We start from the raw sequence: 20,052 nt of genomic DNA, 5'->3' as shown, positions 1-20,052 counted from the left end.
AGGTTGCTGAAGGTGGAGCTGCCAGGTAGGAGGTCTAGAGGAAGAGCAAAGGTTTATGGACGTAGTGAGAGAGGTTATGAAGTGAGAGAGTAGGATGCAGAGAATAGGGATAGAAGGCAAAGGTTGGTGCTGTGGCAACCCCTGAAGGGAAAAGCCCAAAGGAGAAGAAGAAGTTGTTCAGATGAACATGTTTGGGGGGCCTGGATGGAGCCCGCAGGTCTCAGGCGGTCTTGATCCACCCCTGCGGACACATTAGCCAGCCGGAGTCTTCGGCTCGACTCGTGTCTTTTCGGCTTTAATCGCGTTAATAATCCGGAAGTGTAGTTTTGTGTACCCGAGTGAAAATGCCGTCAGCTGACACCCGACGAGCAGCTGGAGCGTGAGAAACCCCGGGACAAGGTGGGAACCACCCGTCACCACAACAACCCCGGCGACGGCGTGAATTTTTGCGTGAACGTCGGCTGCCGCCGCACCGCCGCCGCCGCCGCCGCGGGACATCGAGCCAGAGCCGGCGGGGAGGATGGGAGCCGGAGGCGGCGGAGCGGACAGCGGCGGAGCCGCGGAGCACCGACACTGAGATGTGCTGTGACTGCTACACCGCGGGGGCTAGCAGCTAGCTAACAGCCCGTCCGGCGCCGCGGCTTCCCGGCAACCTCCTCGCCTTTCCTCCCCCCCGCCCCCCGCTTCGCAATGAAAGGCGTTCCGGTTCCTTCGGTCCGGCGGGACAGAGGTGAGTGACCGGGTTAACGGCGTCACACCGGCCGGTTCCCCCGGGGTGGACCGGGAACCCCCCTCCTCCTCCCCTGCTAGCGCTAGCTAGCGAGCTAAGTGGCACGTCAGCGTACCGGGCTAGCTAAAGCCGCGGGGCTCCCTCCTCCCCTCCGGGGGAGCCTCTCCCGCACAAACCGGGCCGTTATTTACTTTATCCGTGCATTTCGAACAGTTACGACCGGGTTGGACCCGGTGGGAGAGCTGTGCGGACTGAACTCGGGTGGATTCGGTGGTTAGGAGGACACGGGGTTCGCGGAAGAGCCGGGGTCCCGGCTGCTCTCGCCGGCCGGGGGCAGGAGGGGGTTAACGGGGAGACGGTTTCACGTCGGTACGCTTTGTGTGGAGAACAGTTCCCTCCCACCGGGAACCCTCCCTCCGTGCTCACGGTCATCCTCCCCTTGTCTCACACACACACAACCCGAGCGACCGGGCGGCGTGACAGATCCACGACTCTCCCACGAAGCAGGTAAAGCAGGTCCTCACACCCCTTGCAGATGCTCCTCAGACCTCTCTGGTCACTTCTTCTCCATCTTCTTCTTGCTAACTCCCTTGGGAGTTTCATTCTCATACTTTTACTCCAGTTAACAGTGCTGCAGTGTGTGTGTGAGAGTGTGTGTGTTCATAAGAGTTGCAACATGTTCCACCTTTGCTCCTTACTGAGGTGGAATAAATCAATAGAGCCACCTGGGTTCAGTTCTTCCACAGTCAGGGTCCAACAGGCTGTAACACCATGTGTGTGTGTGTGTGTTAACTTTGAGTGGGTGTGTGTTCGCTGGTCGAACCCGCGGCCTCCACGCCGGGCACTCGGTGCTCATAACCTGCACGGGATTTGTGCAACAATCTTGAAGAAGAGGAGGACGGCGTGTTCCTGAAGACGTGAAGTTAGTCCATGTGTGAGGAGAGGGTTAGATGATTCGCCGTGGAGACCCTGGAGGGAGAAGAAGACTCGTAACGACCCGGTGATTTATGTATTCACGTCGCTCCCGTTCCACTCGTGATTTAGATTCCCCTCCGCTTTTATCCGTCCACCCATTCTAGATCTATTAACCTTTTTACAGTTGGGTTTTATATTTCCAATCCGAGTGAAACGCAGAGGCGCGAGGACGTGTTTGAATTAGCATTTAATCGTGGAAAAGTGCTCCAGACGTTCGGGGGGGGACGTGAGAATCCGTTTAAGGTGAAAAGTAATAAGCGCAGAGCTTTTTCCCTGTAGTCAAATAAGCGTTACAAGCTTTACAAGATTATTACGTGTCTATATTTATCGTCAATAATTGGTTAAGCTTCCTTAGCGCAGAGGAGTTAGCGTGACCTCGGCGGCGCTCCACCTGGTGCTTCTCATCAGAACGCCAACGTTAGCGGGAGTTTATTTGACGAGAGAGTTCGCCGGAAGCGTCGTCCGAGTTCGACCGAGTTCGTTTGCCCGTCGGACATTCGGCTCTCGGCGAAGTCCCGGCGATTTTCCTGCCTGAAACGAGACCGTGATCAAATGCATCTTAAGGGATTCGTTTGTCTTCAGGGCCGCTCGCAGGAATCCCCTGCATTCTGAAGCCGTCGCTCAACAAAAGTGTTAAAGACGTGTGACTCGCAGCCGCTGACTTCACTTCTAATCATGCAATTTCAACAATTAGACATCTATTTAGATAATTACACCTATTTCTCCCTGTTGCTTATTTGAAGAGGTCTTTGCTCCTGTTGATCCCTTGCCGATACTCTACGTATCTTGGAAACTGATTTTTTTTGAATCCCACAGAAACCGGTATTGTTATTGTTTTTTGTTTGTTTTTTCATTGACACGCAGAGCATCAACCACAAGTCTAATTTAATTGCGTCGCCATGCAGACGTTCACTTTCTCTCCATTTTTCTATTGAATACTGTTTCGGAGTGATCATTCTGCTGGTTAGTAGTACTTACAAATGGAAGTGTGTGTGAAAGAAAATGATGATTTTTGCACTTTTCTTGCTTATTGTCATGCGTGGATTTTAAAAATCGAATAGTTTGTTCCATCCAGCAGATTTCCACTAATTGATATCACTAACTGTGATGTAGGTTGAGGAGCTACAAAAGTGTGTATTCACATGGGGTGGAGGTGCGTGTGTGTGTGTGTGTGTGTGTGTGTGTGTTTTATATTGCGTAACGATGACTCACATCCTGGCATAATTTTTCACGTTGTGTCTGTTTTTGATTTGCATAAAGAAAACAAATAAACAAGAAAAACCGGAGTCGTGGAACAAGAGCGCCATTAAAAGGGTTCAAAGAGGGTGAAACATGTTCTGGTTTTTTGTTTCGATAGCAAGCGAAGAAAACAACACCGAAAGTGTATCGGTATGTAAATTTAAGATATTACTTTATTGATCACCAACGGGAAAATTTGTTTGTAACGTTGTTTTGTGGAAACTACTGTTTAAAGTCAGTTGTGTCATTATTTATTTCAGTCAGACACGATAAAAATAGTGACATAATGTGTTTTCTATCAAAAGAGTGGCGTTATTTTGTTAAAAACAATATTCAAAGTGATTCAATACATGAAAATGAGTGTGAAACAAATAATGTCATCGCCGGCTTCATGGATTTTACGTCAGTTTAAAAAAAAATGACGACTCGTCTGACAAAAGCCCATTATTTTCACCGTCATGCTTCCAAAACGATGGAACGATCCAAATTATAACCGGACTCTTATGCGATTCATTTGGGTTAATCTGACTTTTGAACAGATTTCTAAATTCAGCCGCAAAAACTGCTTTCGTGTTGTGCGGTTTGTCTGTTCTGTTTCGTCGCCGCAGGGATAATAAAGTGTTTGTGTCGGAGCTGGAGAGAGAGAGAGAAAGAAAGAGAGCCCATTCTGCCGGCCGTGGAGGGTTTTGATGGCCTCCCTGTATGAATCACAAGATGTAGCATCATAAATCGATGGCTCGCGCCGATCTCGCGTTCTTCAAACCTCCAGAAAACAGAACCGCCGCGCGGCACAAATAACAAACAACGTCCGAAAGGGACGGCGTTTGACACGGGATGCCGCTAATTGAAGTCGCGTCAGATGACTAGCGGCGTCGGCGTCGGCAGACCAGCTAGCCCGCGGGGATAAACGTCTCCGCAGAAGGCCGAGACAGAAAGAGTGGATTCTACGTACTTATTTCGAACCGCAATTTCCTTTTGGAGGCGTCCCGGATCGCGTTTTCAGAAAATACATTCGTTTCAGGCCACCTGACAATGGAAACGCAAGTATGCTGGAGACGGATATAGTAATAGTCTATGAAGTCATACAAGTATTGTGCTCGTCAGTGAGTCCAGAACAATTTCCTCCAAACTCGCATGGAAAAAGAAGCGTGAATTCTCCATTCAAGCGTCCGTAATTTGATTCGTTTGGTCTGATAACGATTTGAAAGTCTAAAAGAGCAGCTAGATGAAATGGCTTTATCTCCGTCCTCGTTGCTGGGGGTTAAACCATATCTTAGCAACGGAAATGTCTGTTCTGGCGCTGTGAATGCACAATGTGAGGCTGATGCAGAACTTTTGTGTTTTTTGTTTTTTTTTTGCAACATGTGACACTGAGCAGATTTTCACAGACGTGAATGGAAGCCCCTTCAACATTGCGAGCGGCTCATTTATACATCCATGGATACAGTCGCTACAGGAAAGAAATCGGTCAGCAGATGTAGCCGAAGCGGCTAGGTGGTCCCTAGCGTCCAAATGTAGCGTCCAAACAACAGCGTGTTCTTGAACTTTTAAGCTCGTCGCAACGCCGACCGGGCCGAATCTCCAAGTGAACTCATTGTTAGAAACCGTGTCCTCAACCGGAGATTTAGCCTTGTCGGTGGCGCTCAGTTTAGCGTCCATTGTTGGACGCCGCCGGTACCTCGCTCGCCGTTAGCCGACGGCAACGATCAAATCGGCCTTTGTTAAGCCGGTTGAATCAAGTCCGCTGTGTTTCACGGTTGTTTTGTATTTGTTTTGCAGTTGTAAGATGGTAGCATTGGCACGTTGTTGCGATTTGGAATATCATTGGAAACAGGCCTCGGGAGTCCCTTAATGTCTTCCACATTTAATGAGAGGTTTCCGCGAGCCGAGCTGACTTTGGTTTGTTTTCAAAGATGGAAAATGTGGAATTCTAGCCGAATCCTAATATCCAAGGGAATATTTAATATGGCGGTGAAGAAGGCTCTCCAAACTCTACCCTTTCGGCAACAAGTCGCTCGAGGCTTCGGACTGATCCAAACGTAACGATAATCACTTTATCGCAGTTGTTTTCAGTTAAAAGCATGGATGGCGCTAATATGGCGCAAATAACTTGTTTATATGAAAACTCCGTGGCATCACCTCCATGTCGGGGAGCTGGAGCTCACCAGTCGCGCCTCCATGCTCAAGTGACCGCCATCGGTGCGTGAGCGCTTTGTAATTTAAAACAGCAAGGTGTGAAAGCGCTATATTAGCGGTGACCTTTTAGCATTTTTGTGCTAAAGCAGCAGCTCCTTCCTTGGCAGAATAAGAGCTGGGAATTTTTTATCCAAGCACGTTATTTTGTCACAAATGTCAAAAGACGTCTTTTTTTGAGAACACAGTGTAACCGCATGTTGGCAAACTAAGCTAATAGTGGCAGACAGAGGAGCCAAACCTGGCACGTAGAAACTGTAAAGTGACTGCAAATGAATTTTGCAAACAAAAAGTGACTGTCTGGACACCTCAGACTTCCAGCTCCGTGCGAACGGGGCGGCAGGTTGAAATTAGCAGACGTACGTCAATGACTTTCCAACTCCCAAGGATGTGAAAATGAAAATCTTTCTCTGTCCTTGAACGACTCGGACGGAAAACATTGGGTTCACACTCCTCATTAAAATAACCTTCCAGCCATATTTGTTTTCTATCAGTGTGTGTCTGTAACACAGTGGCTTTTTCAAGTGCTAAATAGATTAGATGTTGGAGTGCACATGATAGAGGTATTGAAAAAGTAACTTCACTTGTTTGACCCCTTATAATGATTTCAGTTACTTTTTTCACACTTTTTTTGAACGCTCGAATTGTTTTGACCGTGAAATTCCGAAGCCGTTCAGTTCCGACATCGAAGAAGACGACTTTAACGGTTTTTAGAAAACCAGGCCAAAGCGGGGATAGAAAATGGAGGGACTTTTGCTTGTGTTATTTATTATTAATCTTTTTCATCAGCCGTGTTACAGCCACTGTTCGCGGGAGGGCAAAAAAAAAAAAAAGAAAAAAACATTTCCATTACATATTTGTTGATGTTACCGGTATGTATGGAATTAAAAGTAAAAAAAAAAAGTGTCAAAATCTCCCGTTACAACGTTTTAGCCGGCGCGGCTTATATTCAGGCGCGCTCTATAGTCCAGAAATGACGGTAAATTCAATCTAGAAAGACTGCAATTAAAAAGAATAACAGATAAACGATACTAATACTTTTCCTGCCCGGCTCGACAAGCAGCTTATCTTAAAGCTACGAGTGATATCTGCAACGCAGATGGTGATAGATGGGGATTTTAAAAAGGCAAACATTAGCTCAGCAGTATGGCCTTCGTCTGGTGTTGTTAAGCTATTTGAGAAAACTCTCGCGCCGGAAACGTCGAGAGATTAATATTCGGCTTCTGAGGCGGAAGCGATGGACGGACAACCGCAGGAAGGTTCTTCAGTTCACTGAGCCGCGAGCGGCGAGCTGAGGAGGTGAAACTTCTCCCGCAGATGAAATGGAGTTCAGTTCCCGCCAGAAGATTTGACGAGGATTAACCCGAGAACCTCCGTACAAATATATCGGGGTATCTCTCCGGACCTGTTTTAGGGGACCTGGAAAGGTGTTGAATGAATTCCGCCGTGGAAACAGCGGCGTCTTTAATGCATACATGCAGTAGTTGCGCCCTTTGGCGGAGAAATAGCTGTTTCTTCGGGTTAAAATGACCCGTTTTGTGGTTTCCTTTGCGTCGCTTTTTGAGCTCGGCGAACCCGAACACACTTCTACCGAGTCCTAAAATTCCCCCCCGTCGCTCGATAAAATATCGTCATGTGTCCTGTATTAGTATAGCAGGAGAGATTTGTGAATTTTTTTTAAATTTCCTGAATATTGCAAAAGACGCCAGAATATTCATCATCTATTCGCAAAAATACATAACAAAGGTGATGAAGAACAAGAATTATCCCCCGTAAGTTATCTGCAGAGATCAGTGAGGAAGTGTTTTCAAACCAAACTGCTGTGGCAACATATCAAAACATGAATATGTTACCATGGCGTTTATATGAAGTATGAATGTTTATACTTTAAACACACGTTTCAAAATGGTGTGTTTATTCAAAGTAAGTCATCCGGTCGAGTGCAGGGTCACGGATTTATACATGTCAAAAATAATAATATTGTTTTTATTTATTTTTTCTCCTGTTTTACGCTTGAAAGCGTGTGAATCCAGCGAGTGCGATCTCGCTGTGACAGCCTCATAAAAAAAAAAAAAAAAAAAAAAAAAATGAATTCGTCCAAAACCGGTTCGTCTTGTCCGTCACCTTTAGAGTGATTGAAAGAAATAAGAGTTTCCTGTTTGTCCTATTATCTGCTCTCAGAACAAGATAGTTCGACAGGAAAACACACAAGCTTGAAAAGCTGTGGTTTCTCGGGGTCACTTAGAAATAGATGAATAGATGAAACAAAAGCCCCGTTGAACTTTGACATGTTTTTTTTTTTTTTATTTTTGAAGAGCCGTTGGTCACGGCGAGAGCAGGACGTCCTGTCAGTCTCTGGAAAACTGCGATAAAGTCGACGTTTGTGGTTTGCGAGCCTCCAGAGATCCACGTCAGTGCGCATATAAATCCCCTCTGCTGACCTGGCATCCAACAGCTCACTGCCTTCGTCTGAAAAAAAAAAACAAAACAAAAAAAAAAAAACGATGGCTTTCCGTTCCCTGTTATTGGAAATGTGCTTCTGCTCGGACAAAAACAGAGCGGCGCCGCGAACCCGTATCGCCGTGGGTTGCAATGTGGGCGCGAGGCGAGGAGTCCAGCGGCTTCTACGCAACTTTAAAACAAAACAAACCAAAAAACAAAACGACGGTAAATGAAAAAAGTACCCCGACGTCGGAGCTCGTCCGTAAGATGGACGCTTCCCTCGGAACGTACCGGAAGAAAGACAAGTCAAGGTGAAGTTGCCCTCAGCGGGGATTCTTAGGGTCGAAGGGAGGGGAGATGACCTTTGACCTCTGAATGCCGTTTCGTTTTGAGGCCGTCGGATTGACTTTACTTGACGGTTCTTTGTCCTGTGCTTTCAAAAGAAGTTTGCGAAGAACTTCGTTGCCTCGGTGGCGTCGTTTTCTAATCATGCCGAAACTCCTCAAAGAAACGCCGCGCATCTCCCCGAATAAACACCCCTCGGTTTTATTTATGGATGCTGCTCCGACTGAATCTGCATGGAGAGGCTGCTTTAATTGGGGAGTTTCTCTTTCCTTCCAGACTTTGTATTCTCCCGGTTGATCTCTTTGTAAAATAACCAGCGTTGCTGTTGATTGAACGGGTGTTTATATTTGCTTGATAGCACCGGTGTCCTATTTTGTTGCCTGTCGATGTGATGTATCGCTTACACGATGTCGGGCGTTTCATCGAAAAACACGTTCTTGAACAAAACTAGCTCCATGTGAAGATGACCGACATAGATTTAAATAAAAACCAATAAAAATTCCATAAAAGACATGATTTTATATACTGTATTTTCCGGACTATAAGTCGCGTTTGTTTTCATAGTTTGTCCGGGGGTGCGACTTATACTCTGGAGCGACTTGTGTGTGAAATAATTGAGCTCTCTTGCGCTGATGTGTGTGTGTGTGTCTGCGTGTGTGTCTTTAATATAACAGTGATCGTCACACACACACGCCAACCAATCAAAATTCAGCGTAGCGGGTCATGGCAGAAGTGTGTTGTGAAAAAAGATGCTACCAGCGACTTCTGTACCGATGAAAATCGATCATTTCAACATTGGCGGTAACTTCTAAAAACAACTGAGAAGGGCTGAACAAAAATGGCACCGAAAAGAAAATCATATTCTGCAGGTTACAAGCCGGAAGGAGTGAAATATGAAGCCGGAAACGGCGATCGAGCAGCGGAAAGAAAGTTTGAAGTTAGTGAGAAACTTGTAAGGGACTGGCGGAAAGCGGAGGTTACTCTTACTGAAGTGAAGGAAGCTAAAAAAGCTAATCGCGGGCTAAAAGCTAGCTGGCCACGGCTAGAGGAAGGACATGGAGAGGCTTGTCAACAGGACAGTTGCGTCTTCACACCAGGTAGTTGCCAAGGAGATGAATAGAAATGACTTTGCGGGAGGAACTTCCTGGTGTTACGGCTTCATGCAACGCCATCGCCTCCCTATCAGAACAAGGACGCCGTCCTGTCGGGATCCAGAAAGGCTGGAATAATTGGAACTGCAAGTGACGATGACTCTGACGTAGCGACGTAGCGGTAGATGAGGAAGCGGCGCGTTTGTCTACCTTCGGAGTTGTTCAGAAGTGACACCGAAGAAGAAGATTTCGTTGGATTTAGTGCTTAAGAGTGACACTGATTGTTTGGTTGTAGCATGTGCTATATGCTATCGTTATTTGAATGACTCTTAGCATAATATGTTACGTTAGCATAGCCTAGCAGGCACGTTCTCAGTTCGTTGTTTATGCGTCATACAGGCTATACTTGTTCAGCCTGTTGTCCTTTATTCTATTCTCATTCTAAATTGCCTTTCAAGATGAAATATCTATTCTTGGAGTTGGATTTTATTCAATAAATTTCCCCCCCAAAAATGCGACTTATACTCCAGTGCGACTTCTATATGTTTTTTTCTTCTTTATTATGCATTTTATGGCTGGTGCGACTTGTACTCCGTAGCGACGTGTAGTCCAGAAAATACGGTATTTTTGAAACGGCGAAATGGAATTATGAAAAAAAAAAAATATAGAAACATACCGCTACTCTCGATCTAAGAGTTTGATTTAATGATTGCACTTATTCATCGATTCCGCTCAACGTAGCCTAGCAGCTACGTGAGGCCACTTCCTCTCCAACAGATCACGAGGTGTGGTCCTTCCAGAATGCCTTTTGGAAGAGTTTAGTAGTGCTGAAAAAATGTTATATTCGATGATTATTTTTCTACCGCAGTCATTTTCCCATTGAGATTTCAGTTTCGAGCTAAAACCAACGACAGCGATGCAGCTTCGGGACTCGGTAAGAACTGGCATCCCCGAGCTTGCGTCTGGAAACTGTGATCCTTGTAATTAGAAACAAATGATCAGTTATGGGTCGGATTCGGAGCTTTTCCCGCTCTTCCTCGACCTACCCTGCAACCCCGTTCTGTCATTTGTTTATTTGAACCATTCAGAGCCGGTCGGACAAAAAGAAGCTTTTTGTTCTCGCCGTTTTCTGATGTCCCGACGAAGCGCGTTCGTGTCGGTGATTATTTGTTTTCTCGTCTTTGTTTTCAGGATGATGGCCGAAGGATAACATCTACGCTCTCGATCCCTCGACCCAAAGTGACCCCCCGCTTTCCCGCTCCTTCCCCCCCCCCTCCGTCGTCTGCATCCACGCAGACTTCATCCGGGATTTCATGGAGTTGAAGCCTTCTTCTGTAAGATCGCGTGGAGTTTTTTTCACCTCGCCGCTTCTCCTCCCGACGGACGACCTTAAAGTTGAAATGATGTGATCGGAGAGCCGCTTCCTGTCCATCCAAGCTACCCTCTCGGGGCTACATCCGCGGACCCTCGCCCTTTTTACCGTCTCCGAAACCCCCGCTCGACCCCCGACCCGTGTCATTAGGCCATGGTTCGAAAGAAAGGTTCTCTTATACTATGCGGTGCTTTTCTGTTTGTCGCCTGGAACGCTTTGCTTCTTCTGTACCTTTGGGGCCGCCCGCCCATCGGCCGCCCGGGAGAAGGCGGCGGAGCCGAACCGGGAGGAAACGAGGAGTGGGGCGTCGCCGGGGCGAAGGGGAGCCGAGTCAACCTCGCCGGGGAGGTGATCCGGCTGGCGGAGGAGGTGGAAGTTCAGCTGGAAACTCAGAAAAAGCTACTGAAGCAGATCGAGAGCCACAGGGCGGTGTGGGCGCGGCAGAAGGACGTCGGCAAGAGGGAAACGGACGATGCCAAACAAGCCGAGGTTGTCCGGCGGCACGAGACGGATGAAACCTTCGGACGGACGCAGCAGCCCGTCGTGACGGAAGCGCCGGAGATTAAACGGACGGACGCGGAAGGCGCCGCCGCCGCCGCGGCGGAGGACGACAAACCCTTCACCTCAGCCGCGAGCCCCGGAGTCGTCATCCCCATCCTCGTCATCGCCTGCGACCGGGTGACCGTCAAGAGGAGCCTCGACAAGCTCATCCAGTACCGTCCCTCCCCGGAGCTCTATCCCATAATAGTCAGCCAGGACTGCGGCCACGCCGAGACGGCCCGCGTGATCGGCTCGTACGGAGAGCAGGTGACGCACATCAGCCAGCCGGACCTGTCCGACATCAGGGTTCGGCCGGAGCACAGGAAGTTCCAGGGCTACTATAAAATCGCCCGGCATTACCGCTGGGCTCTGAACCAGGTGTTCCACACCTTCTCCCAGTCCACCGTCGTCATCGTGGAGGACGACCTGGAGGTGAGCGCCGTCCCGCCGATTCGGAGATGTTCCTTCTCGCCGGGTTATTTTAGCAGCGGCGGGAAAAGTTACCGCATCGTACCATGTGGTAATTTTGAGAAAGATCGCTAAAAGCACGATAAAAGAGATCTCGACGCGACTATTCATAGATTTATGAGCAAAAGCGAGACGCAAACTGGGCCAGATGCATTTTTTAGAAGTTGGATGAATTGGAAAAAATGCGGGCACTTACGAAACAATGCGTTCCAAATCTGCCTCTTAATAACAAGGTGGGACATGAATGGCATTAATAAAGTTTAGAAAAGCGTAGGGGAGAAAATGAAACGCCAGAAGAAATGCGGTGGAGTTTGAAAATCAAAGACAGAAAAGCGAACGGTTGGACCAAAAAAAGAAAAAAAAAAAAAAGCGGTCGGACTCACACTTTACGACAAACTTTACCGAGTCTAACTGGGTTTTTCCGCAGAGATGACGTCCCGCTGTTTAACGCAGTGTTTCCTAACCACCGTGGAAAAACGCCCACTTTCACCCGATCGGTCCGAAAATGATTTATCCGACGTAAATAATAAACTCGTTAACAAATGTTTTTGACATATTTATGTGGTGGTGTGATTTTTCGAATGTAAAATATGTGCCGTGGCTCAAAAAAGGTTGGGAAACACTGTTTTAACGGACCGTCTTCTCTCGGACTCGTCCAACCGTTCCCCTCCAGCTCAGGGCTGTTTGGTAGCGAGCAGATAAATCCGGTGTTCCCTTCCGTCGAAGCGTCCAGTTGTAACAAGAGGCTAAAGATGCGTAGAAATCATGACACCTCATCTTCCTTATTCCATTATACGCTGCTCCAAAAAATAAAGGGAACACTTAAAAAACACATCCTAGATCTAAATGAATGAAATATTCTTATGAAATACTTTGCTCTTTACACAGTTGAATGTGCTGACAACAAAATCACACCAAAACGATCGATGGAAATCAATTGTATCAACCCATGGAGGTCTGGATTAGGAATCACACTCAACATTAAAGTGTAAAAACAAACTCCAGGCTGATCCAACTTTGATGTAATGTCCTTAAAACAAGTCAAAATGAATGTGTGTTGCTTCCTGAGTGGACACTATGATTTCACACAAGTGTGATTGACTTGGAGTTACATTGTGTTGTTCAAGTGTTCCCTTTATATTTTTGAGCAGTATATTTAAATCGAGGAGTCCCCTGGAACTGTTTTTATGTTTCAAAGCTTGAAGGAGAGAAAAAAATCCAAAAGCGAAAATAAAAATGTCTTTAAATTCTCCTTTCGGCTTCTGCGTGGAGTCGCGGCCCGCGGGCGTCCCTTCGTTCCCGTGTTCTTCAGAATCGCCACGGCAAATCGCGATGTTCCGGACACCCGATAGCGAACCCTGGCTTCGCTCTGCGGCCATATTTGGTCGCCGCGGCGCTCGCGAGCCAGCATGTGTTGGCGATTATACCCCCGCCGACGGGTCGGGTTCCATACACTTTGCGTGGTGCGGTGATCCTCGCTTGGATTCAAAGGTGAGTCCACGCCGTGAGGTTTTTTTTTTTTTTTTGACTCACGGCTGAGCTGACAGTTCCGTAATCTCAGGCTTGGCGTCGGCCCGCGGGTTTCCACTCAGAACTGCGCCACCAGGAAGAGGGTAACAAGGCGCCGCCGTTGGGTTTTCCACTTTCGCGGTCCGACGCGGGACCCTCGACCCGCCCTGGATTCCTCTACCTCTGCCTACAAATGCACATCCGGGTGGCCGGAGGCGGGAGGCCTTCAAATAAAACCCAGCTGTTGGTCGACGCGCTCGCCGGCAGACACAAAGACATGATGGAGCGGCTTATTCTCTGGCTTCTGGGAAGTGGGAATTACCAGAGGCCCTGCCGCTGCGCGCTAATATATACCCAAACTGCAGCCGATGCCAAAACTTTACCGTCCATTTGTCTAATGAGGTAAAGTTCTCGGTCCTAAAACGGTTTTTTAATCGGTGGTCGGTATTTCTAAGCGGTATTTACGCAATGTTAAAAAAAAAAAAAAAAAGGCTGGATTCTCCTCACGTCCCTCCTGCTTCCCCGGCATCTGCTGCCTTTTAGTGATAAAGTTAAAGAAAAAGGGAAAACAGATGGCAAGAAGTTCCTCCCAGCAGCGGCTCGAAGGTTAATTCGGCGTCCGTGCCTCGTGACGCCGGTTTATACCGACGTTTCGTCGCGTTTTTGTCGAGTTGTCGTGCGGCGCGGCGCGGCAGGGAGGCTTCCAACGTTCAGCTTCTTCATCCGTAGACGGAGTTGAAGCCGATGAAGACGGAACGCTACATTTACTGACGTGGCCAAAAACCCCGGGCCAAAGCTCAGATCGATGAAGGTGGAGATTTATCTTGTAGAAGGGAACAAGAGGAAGTTACGTTTCTGTGGAGATCCCCCTCGTCTAACTCGTGATGAGCACGATTAGATGTAGAAATTGAATTTTTAGATTTCACAAGAATGAAAGACAAAATGCGATTACGACCGTATCGTCCCCTTATTAGAGATGCACGACGGTCCGAAAGTGAGACGCTACGTGACGACGAACGAAACTGAACTAGAGGGGAATATGTAAAATATGCGAAAGTGGAAACCGCCGCCATGTCTTACGTGTCCCAAACCGGCGGTGACCAAAGTCCGGGCCGCGGGCCGATACCGGTACGTGGGCGGTTTGGTGCCGGACGCACAGAAAGAATAAATAACAATTTGTTATCCGAGTCGGCACGATGTTTTATTTTGGAAAATTCTCTCGGCTCTTGACGCTTCACATTAATGGAGATAATAATATCAAACCCGCGAGCTAGCAAAATGAAAATATTGTCTGTGGAAAAAAAAGCCGGTCCGTGACGCAGTTATAAAAACTAAAATTCATTTCAAAAAATCCTGCGATATTGTTTTTTTTTCTTTTTTTCCCCCCACTCACGCCTCCCGAGCGCCAAGATTTGGGTCGAATTATTTCATAAAACGTTCAACACGGAAACAGAAGCTCGCCGTCACACCTCTTACGTATCCAAAGGCTTCATACCTGATGTTTGGATTCACCAAATGAAATTCCAAAGTATGATTTTCTTGTCGAGATGTGAGAATAACAGTTTCACGGACGTAAAAACCACCTCTAAACGCGCCTCTCGTCTTGCTCTGCCAAGTTCCTCGTCGGGGTCGACGCATTGAGCCGATAACTGGATCGTCCTCGCCGGCTTTTGGCAGAAAGGCTGTTTACCTCGGGCTTCGCTGACGGATAAGGAAACCGTCCGAGTCAACATGTGGTTGGTAAAAGTGTCTGTGCAGCAGGAAAGAAGTTCCAGGAAATTCAATCAGCATCTTGGAGCAGAAAGCCGGGCCTATAAATCAGCAATTATTTTGCAAGTCAGAGGGGAAAATATGTGTTTGCTTGGGAACCTGACTGTTCTTCGCTTGTTCCCCTTTTTAATCATCGACAAGGCAAACGATGTTTTTCTGTTTTTCATTTTTTGGGCGGGGCGAACTTCCTCTACAACAGCGGTTCTTAACCTTGTCGGAGGTACCGAACCCCACCTGTTTTACATGCGCATTCACCGAACCCTTCTTTACTGGATGGAGGATCGGTTCGTCGATGGGTACAAAGAACAGGCGGAGTAGCCTTTTCATGGAATCTGGCTCCCTTCACCTTGAATCCAGCAAGCGCTATGTTCTTGTAGTTCCCGTCTCCATGCAGCTGAAGGAAGCCTTCCCTTAGTTTTGCCGGTGCCGGACTAGAATTGCTCATCTTGTCTTTGCAAATCATGCGGTTAGGACATCGATTCCAATCGCGTTCCGTCATACGTGTGAATCCGTATTGTACGTGTTCTTCCGACCGCTTTCTTTTTTTGCCCGACATAATTAGTATGAAGGGATTCAAATATTAAGAAAGAAATCACATGACGTACCATCACGACAGTCACAAGTTACTACAACTGAGCGCGCCAAAATCCCTGCAGCACGGACAGGCTAAGCTATGTAGCGTGATCGCCTGCGGCCGGTGATGTCATCACCAATGCGTGTCTTGACCTCCGCCGAACCCCTGGGGTTCGATCCAACCCAGGTTAAGAACCGCTGCTCTACAAGTTGTCGGTCTAAACCCAAAGCTAAAGTGCAAATTACCGTACGTGAGACGGTATCGCTTTCCGTTCTCGTCTCGGCCGTGCTCCGTCGCTTTTGTCCGATCCACCTTTCCGAATTCCGTTTTATCTCGTGTCAAATGCGGTGAATCGTCCTTGGCGTTGACAACCGGGAGAAGCCCCCGCGCTCCTTATCCGCCGCGGATACGAGGAGCGTCGGATGTTTTGTCGATTCCTCCCGTAATCGCCTCTCCTCTCTTGTTTAGGTGGCGCCGGACTTTTTCGAGTATTTCCGAGCCCTGTATCCGATCCTGCGCTCCGACCCGACGCTGTGGTGTGTTTCCGCCTGGAACGATAACGGCAGAGACGCCCTGGTGGACCCGGGGAAAGCGGAGCTCCTCTACCGGACGGACTTCTTCCCCGGCCTGGGTTGGATGCTGCTCAAGGAGATGTGGGAGGAACTGGAGCCCAAATGGCCTTCCGCCTTCTGGGACGACTGGATGCGTCAGCCGGAGCAGCGCAAGGAGCGCTCGTGCATCCGTCCGGAGATCTCTAGGACCATAACCTTTGGCCGAAAAGGCGTCAGTTTAGGTCAATTCTTTGACCAATATTTGCGCTACATTAAGCTCAACACTGAATTTGTGCCTTTTACCAAACAGGATTTGTCTTACCTGCTAAAAGAGAACTACGATGAGAAGTTTGTCAAAGAAGTTTACAGCGCCCCGCCGGTCAAGATCGAAGACCTGCAGCAGGGCGGCGTTCTTAGAGGGGCGGGTCCGTTCCGGGTGCAGTACTCCAGCCGGGACAGTTTTAAAGTCCTCTCCAGGAACCTGGGGGCCATGGACGACTTGAAGTCGGGAGTCCCGCGCACCGGCTACAGGGGCGTGGTGAGTTTCTTGTACCGAGGTCGCAGGGTGTTCTTGGCTCCGCCGGAGGGCTGGACGCGCTACGACACCAGCTGGAGCTGAGGCGCTCCGGGGGTCCGTTCGGAGGAAACGCCGGATTTCTGAGCGCCGGCGCGTGAAGAAGCGTTTAAATGAAGGCGCCGGTTCGGGGTCGGAGTGGAAAGGAAGGAAACCGTGAACACAGATCGTGGCAGCGTGCCTTGCTTTCCGGGCCAATTTGGTTTGGTGTCTTTTTTTTTTTTTTTCTTTTTATTTCTCGGTTTCGGTTGTTTTTTTTTTAATCTTTTGAATATCTGGCCGACTGTGAGATGGCATCCAGACATTTGCAACAGCTGTACATAGCGTTTGGTCGTCGACAGGAAGCGTCACGTTTCGGTGTCGGTGGTGATGCGCCCGCCGTGTCGTCGTGAAACGAGAGAAGGGTTGAAAGCCGGTCGACACGCGGCGGGTGTCGCCGTGACTGTCGGAGGAAGGTTTCTTCTGCTTCCTCCGTGACCTTCTCACAACTTCTCCAACCCACCGAGTGAAACCAGAACAAAAGGGGAACGCGCCGTTACGTAAACCACGACCGCGGTCGAAATATCCCGAGTTAAACTTCACCAGAACCCGTGTCGGAGATGTGGCTCAGTGGCTAAAATGATTATTTTATGTTTTTTTCCCCCCAAAGGATGCACCGGTTGTAGTTCTGCTTTTGAGGAACGGTGCTTAAAATACCCTTTCAGTTGATCTCGTCTTTAATTTTTAACAGTATTCCTCATCATCAGCCACGGTTTTCGTGCCTGTGAAACAAAAGAATTCGCAGGAAGCGTCGTCGGGGAGTTTGTTCCCCCGCCTCCGTCTCGGGCTCGTGCACATCCGACACATTCGATTTGATTTGACGCCCGTCTGGAGCCCCTGCGCCAGGACTTTATATCATCCCAGTAGGTTTAAAGTCTCCACCCCTTTTTCATATCAGAGAGGAATAAACAAACGAAAAGCTTTTCGAAGCCGCTCGGCCACAATCTGTGCGCAGGCGTTTTGTAAGATTTGGGTTAACTTGGTGGTTAGTTGTGGACCTGCCAGGTCCCTCATCGTGCAGAAGGCCGGTTCCAAGCTGGACGACCGGAGCGCGTAAAACCAGAGACAACGCGGATCGAAATTCAGCGGCTTTAGGTGGCAAAGTTGCGGACGGAGGCGGGAGGTTCCCGGGCTGTTTTCCGTCGCCGTCGACGGAAGACGGAGCCGGCGATTAACCCTCGGCGGAGCGATGGGCCGCGTTTCCATCGCTGACCAAAGCCAGACATTTTTCAAAATGGATACTAATAAAATATCCGTGTCTCGTATGCAAAGGCCGTTCCATTGCAGCGTCGTTCGGCAGGTTGGTGTGGCCGCGTCCTTCCACGCTGAGTATCCGCTTTCTACTTCTTAGATGGTCCAAAACCTCACGTTGCATCATTGTTAAACAAAAAATGAGATCTGGAGCTTGATATCGGCCACTGGCTCGTACGTCCATGATGAACCAAAGCGGAGGTGACCGCCAGGTTTCGCTCCTCCCGAGTTCTCTTTAGCTGTTTTCCCCAAACGGGAAGAGAACCGTCGCTACTGTGCAGCCGGCGGAAGGCCCCGGATCCTCGCCGCTCCCTGACAGGTGCAGTTTTTGAGACCGTAAGCTTTTAAAAAGCATATTTTTCTTTGCTTCGCTCCCCGTTCGAGTAAAATCCATTAGAAATGGATAAAACCGGTGTGTCTCGCCCCCGATCTCACGGGGCTCGGCGATGGCCAGTTTCACATGTACTCTGTAAAAAATATCAGAAAAGTAACAAATGATATTAATTTTGAATTAATCTTGAAATAATCACCTGAAGATGTTGAGCTAGATTGCGTAACGGTGAGCAGAAGTTGCGATGGCCGAGGCGTACGACGGGAAAACGTGGTCGGAAAACTTGGAAGGAGAACGTCGTCCCAACAGGAGAAAAACAAGTATTTAGAATCGAGCCGATGTTTTACGGCTGCCGACACATCAGGTGCGAGATAATCATTTAGTCTGGAGGCCGAGGCCGACTCCATCTCATCGCCTTTCTTTCTTTTGAATCGTTTTCTTTTGGAAAAAGAAAAATCTCCACCCGCCGACGCTCCGTTTCGCAAGAACCCGCTCGCGGCACCCGAGAGTTGTGTCGTCGATTTTTTTGTGGAGACGAGGATGAAACAGTGGTGTGCATTTTTGAAGTGATATTTACAGTGTTTGCTTTGCCGGGCCCGACGCAAGCATGACCTCCAGACCATCCCGACTGCTTTGGTCGCTTGGGTTTGTTGAAAAACCAATGATTGTCCGATTGATCGTGAAGCCAGAAGGATTATCACTGTACTGTATTTGGCTTCAGGAGATTCTCTGTACGGTGATGTGAAACCACTGCCTGATGTGTTTATAACTTTAATACGTGACAAATAAAAATCAACTATTTTGATATTTGCTCACTTGCTGAAGGAGTACCTCTTTTCTTGGCTCGCCTCCCGGTGGCGCCCAATCAGAAACACCCGCGTGACGGAAGGAAATTGGCGATTGAGGGAAAATCAAAATGATCAGAACAAACAAACTTGTAAGAGGGATTATAAGATGAAACCTCGGCGACACGGTGGCGAACACTTCCACCTCACAGCAAGAAGGTCCCTGCTTGGATTCCCACTGGGGGGCTTTTTGTGTGGAGACTGTAAATTGTCCAGACATGTAGCTCAGATGGTGAATGGTGTTATGTCTCTACATGTGGCCCTGTGATGGAGCGGTCCAGGGTGAACCCTGACATTATCGGCAGCAATAACTACGCCATCATCTGCTGATACTGACACAGTGAAGGACAGAAACAGCCTTATGATCCCAAAGACAAAATAAATTGACCTCGATTTTTTTTTTTTTTTTTTTCATCTTATTTTTTTCAAAATTATGGAGTAGGAGATGCAGTTGAAAATTAAATGCACTTCGCTCAATAAAAGTGAAATGAAAGTTCAGCAGCGGAAAAGCGTGTCTCATCTGCCAGCTTCCTCTCAGCCGTCCTGTTGGATTCCTGCTCCTCTTCCTGTTTCATAAACACGGCAGATTTCTCGTCCAGAGACAGAGGCTTGTAAACGTCTGGGAAACATCCGAGCCGATCCACCGCGTAAGCACTCTCAAGTCAACGTTAATACTTTTTGTCTCAACCAAAGGGACTGGTTTATAATCTCATTATATGTCAATCAAATCAAGATCTAACTAATTGGACCAGGAAGCCGTTCATAATCTGATCCTACACAAAGAAACATGCATCGTCAATAATCATCAAAAGTAAAATAGGAAACTGACAATTATGTAAAGAGTTTTCAAGCGCACCAGCACAGACACACACGCACAGTCAGGGACAGATGTTTTTTGTACATATGATGGTCAAGAAGGGATATTAAACATCTGCAGGTAGTAACTTCATCTCTTCTCCCGAAGCCTCGGCCTCTCGATTCTTATACAACTGAAAAATTTAGAACGGCGACTCATTTCTTTTATGAATGTTGAAGTGTTATTGTATCACGTGGGTTGTTGCCATGTAAGTGTCAGCACCGCTGGTATAAAAAAAGGTATTTTTGCACGACCCCACTACCTCATCCGCCACTTTCTGTGCAATATTTATATTTATTTTGTATGTATATATTCTCCACCACACCTCACCTATGACCATTTTACTACCCACATCAT

At 48.0% G+C, this 20,052-nt stretch overlaps 1 protein-coding gene across 3 annotated transcripts; it reads left to right on the top strand.

Annotated features, from left to right (window-relative positions):
• The first annotated feature begins 316 nt into the window (after positions 1-316).
• On the top strand, positions 317-18,809 carry mgat1b (alpha-1,3-mannosyl-glycoprotein 2-beta-N-acetylglucosaminyltransferase b). 3 transcript variants are annotated; one of them, XM_086177630.1, is made up of 3 exons: positions 317-730; positions 10,207-11,359; positions 15,717-18,809. In XM_086177630.1, exons 2-3 carry the CDS (start codon positions 10,541-10,543, stop codon positions 16,416-16,418), a joined length of 1,521 nt encoding a protein of 506 aa, XP_086033756.1. In that variant the 5' UTR covers positions 317-730; positions 10,207-10,540; the 3' UTR covers positions 16,419-18,809. The 3 variants fall into 3 exon arrangements, with proteins under 3 accessions (XP_086033756.1, XP_086033757.1, XP_086033758.1); XM_086177631.1 differs by lacking the exon at positions 317-730 and adding an exon at positions 1,129-1,237; XM_086177632.1 differs by lacking the exon at positions 317-730 and adding an exon at positions 3,075-3,094.
• The last annotated feature ends 1,243 nt before the right edge of the window (positions 18,810-20,052 follow it).

The sequence above is a fragment of the Fistularia commersonii genome, chromosome 30 (genome assembly GCF_037954325.1).
Source record: "Fistularia commersonii isolate RoL2024-O1a breed Wild chromosome 30, RoL_Fcom_v1.0, whole genome shotgun sequence".
In the NCBI taxonomy this organism is placed as follows: domain Eukaryota; kingdom Metazoa; phylum Chordata; class Actinopteri; order Syngnathiformes; family Fistulariidae; genus Fistularia; species Fistularia commersonii.
This window is presented reverse-complemented; position numbering and strand designations above follow the sequence as displayed.

Excerpts from the sequence above, each read along its gene's own strand:
- mgat1b (XM_086177630.1), top strand. The coding sequence starts at position 10,541 with ATGGTTCGAAAGAAAGGTTCTCTTATACTATGCGGTGCTTTTCTGTTT. Across the intron at positions 11,360-15,716 it reads TCGTGGAGGACGACCTGGAG|GTGGCGCCGGACTTTTTCGA; the intron begins GTGAGCGCCGTC and ends TCTCTTGTTTAG.